This window comes from Asparagus officinalis, chromosome 8 (genome assembly GCF_001876935.1).
Source record: "Asparagus officinalis chromosome 8, Aspof.V1, whole genome shotgun sequence".
NCBI lineage: Eukaryota > Viridiplantae > Streptophyta > Magnoliopsida > Asparagales > Asparagaceae > Asparagus > Asparagus officinalis.
In genome coordinates, this window is record NC_033801.1 from 41,207,282 (window position 1) to 41,209,392 (window position 2,111).

At 33.1% G+C, this 2,111-nt stretch overlaps 1 protein-coding gene across 1 annotated transcript in view; it reads right to left on the bottom strand.

Annotated features, from left to right (window-relative positions):
* Positions 1 to 2,111, bottom strand: part of LOC109820185 (protein TIC 62, chloroplastic) — an 11,071-nt gene that overhangs the window by 5,422 nt on the left and 3,538 nt on the right. Inside the window, exons 7-11 of the mRNA XM_020386289.1 lie at positions 2,087 to 2,111; positions 1,882 to 1,992; positions 1,618 to 1,749; positions 1,348 to 1,481; positions 1,100 to 1,276 (exon numbers count right to left, since the gene is read on the bottom strand). The exon at positions 2,087 to 2,111 is cut by the window's right edge and continues 66 nt beyond it. Of these exons, the coding sequence (XP_020241878.1) occupies positions 1,100 to 1,276; positions 1,348 to 1,481; positions 1,618 to 1,749; positions 1,882 to 1,992; positions 2,087 to 2,111 (579 nt within the window). The remainder of the gene's footprint in view (positions 1 to 1,099; positions 1,277 to 1,347; positions 1,482 to 1,617; positions 1,750 to 1,881; positions 1,993 to 2,086) is intronic.

Sequence of the window (2,111 nt, forward strand, 5' to 3'; positions counted from 1 at the left end):
TAATATCAAGGTTTTGCAATCATCAAAGCTTTATGAATTAGAATGTTGAGCAGTCAAGAAACAATATCTCCAAAAATGAAACAAGCAAAAAATGAGAATACTACGATCTAAGTAGAAAAGACATGAAAAACAGATACAGGTATAACATGAACATGAGATGCGGGTATGACTGGAACATGGAACAGGACACGGGGGTCACAGGACATAATGTTACGATATAAGAAAATAATAAAGGAAAAGTTGATGTGTATGCATATAAACACATGTTCATGCACCCAAGAGCTAGATAATTATTTCTGATGATATAAAATATGAATATTTACATACATGCTAAAGTTTTGAGCTACTATTTACTTCTATAACTTTGCAAAAGAAATAGAACTTGGCACCTTAATTTAATACAGAATAAATAGCATATCTAAAGTTATAATAGTTTTATACCAATCAACATTTTGATGGTATTTTTCCATTAAAGTATTCTTTGGTGTATAGATGAAAATAAATAGATATCTCAAATATAGAATGTCAAAAAAATGTATAGAAGTGGGGATGAGTACGAGAAGTGTGCAAGTGGCTTAAAATAAAACATCTTTTATACAACTGAGGATACACTTGAGCAAATGTACAGGTATCCGAGGATTTCCTACAGAAGTGTTGCCATCTACGTAATTGTTGGCATGTCTAAGAAATAATGTGTTTGACACTGGTGTTGGCGTATCTCACCAGTGCAATCAATAGAGAAAGGAGAATAAGTATAGGCCTAATGGATTGGATGGAGGAAATTTCAAAGGCTATTCAAGTGGTTCACTTAACTGAGAAAATGTCAATGAAAATGATTCATTGTAAGCGAACAAAAAAAATTTGGATGCAAAGTATGTTGTTGTCGTTGTTGTTACTTGTTGTTATTGAGATTCTTGATAATTTGAGAGTAAAAAAATGAGGAAAATGTGTATCATTATGCTTAAGTTGTAAGATTTTTAGGATGGTGTTTTGCATCAGTAGTAGTGGATGACAGTGATGCTTCTTTATAGTGGATAATTGGTTCTATAATTGTCCTTAACAAACAATTCTTCATGAAAACAAAAGCAAATTTCCTTACGCAATATAAGGAGAGAGATGATATTCCTTTTGATTAGAGGCATTGTCTGATTTCATTTCGGTATGCAAAGTTGTAGTAGGCTCATCTTGTACAGGATCTTCAATTTTTTGCTTAGACACAGCAGCTCCTGTACTTGGAGTAGGACAAGGAGAGGTTGGGGGCTTTAGATCAGCATACCTGTTAAGTCAATAAAATTGTTAATTTAATTCTCAAATTAATGTCCGAATCATGATAATTTAATATCTTACATAGCAAAAGGAGAGAGTGGCTTGGGCTTTGGCACTTCTTCATCATCAACTTCCTTGTCAACAGTCAAGATGACAGGTTCCGATTCTGTTTTTAACATAGGTATGGGGTCCGGTTTAGGTTCTGCTGGCAACTCCTGTAATTAATGTGAGATTTTTTGATGAACAATACACAACATGAGATTAACTCAAAGGAAAATGATCGATGATGTCACGGAAGTTGACTAATAAAGATCATTTTTTAACATATTCAACTATTAGAATGATACAAACCTGCTTTGGAGGAATCTTTGCAAGAAGCTCATCCATTGGAGTCAATGGAGCAGTCGTTTCTGCAATGACTTCCACAACCTTACATAATGAAAGTCTCCTATGTTTTACCATGACTGCCATTAACTCTGCAACCTACAAGTTTTTAATCTGAATTATTATCTGAGGAAACAACTTAATAGAACATTTGCATCGCCAAATTGATATATTTAAGGAATTTCATTTTATTTCTCGGTTCCTTAGAACATGAAAAGAAAATGTCAATACTTGGAGGTTGGATACTTGGCCACCAAAATAAGTATCTTCATTTGCAAGGATAATATTATGGGTTTCCTTATAAGAATCTGTAGGCCTCTCCATTCCTCCTGGCCTTACTATCTGAAATTAAACAGTAAGAAAATCAGTATACATCATAGAGGAAAGAGAATGCAAAAAGAAAGAAGCTAAAAACATACTGATAGAGAATTTTAACAAAAAAAAAAAACATTAATAATATA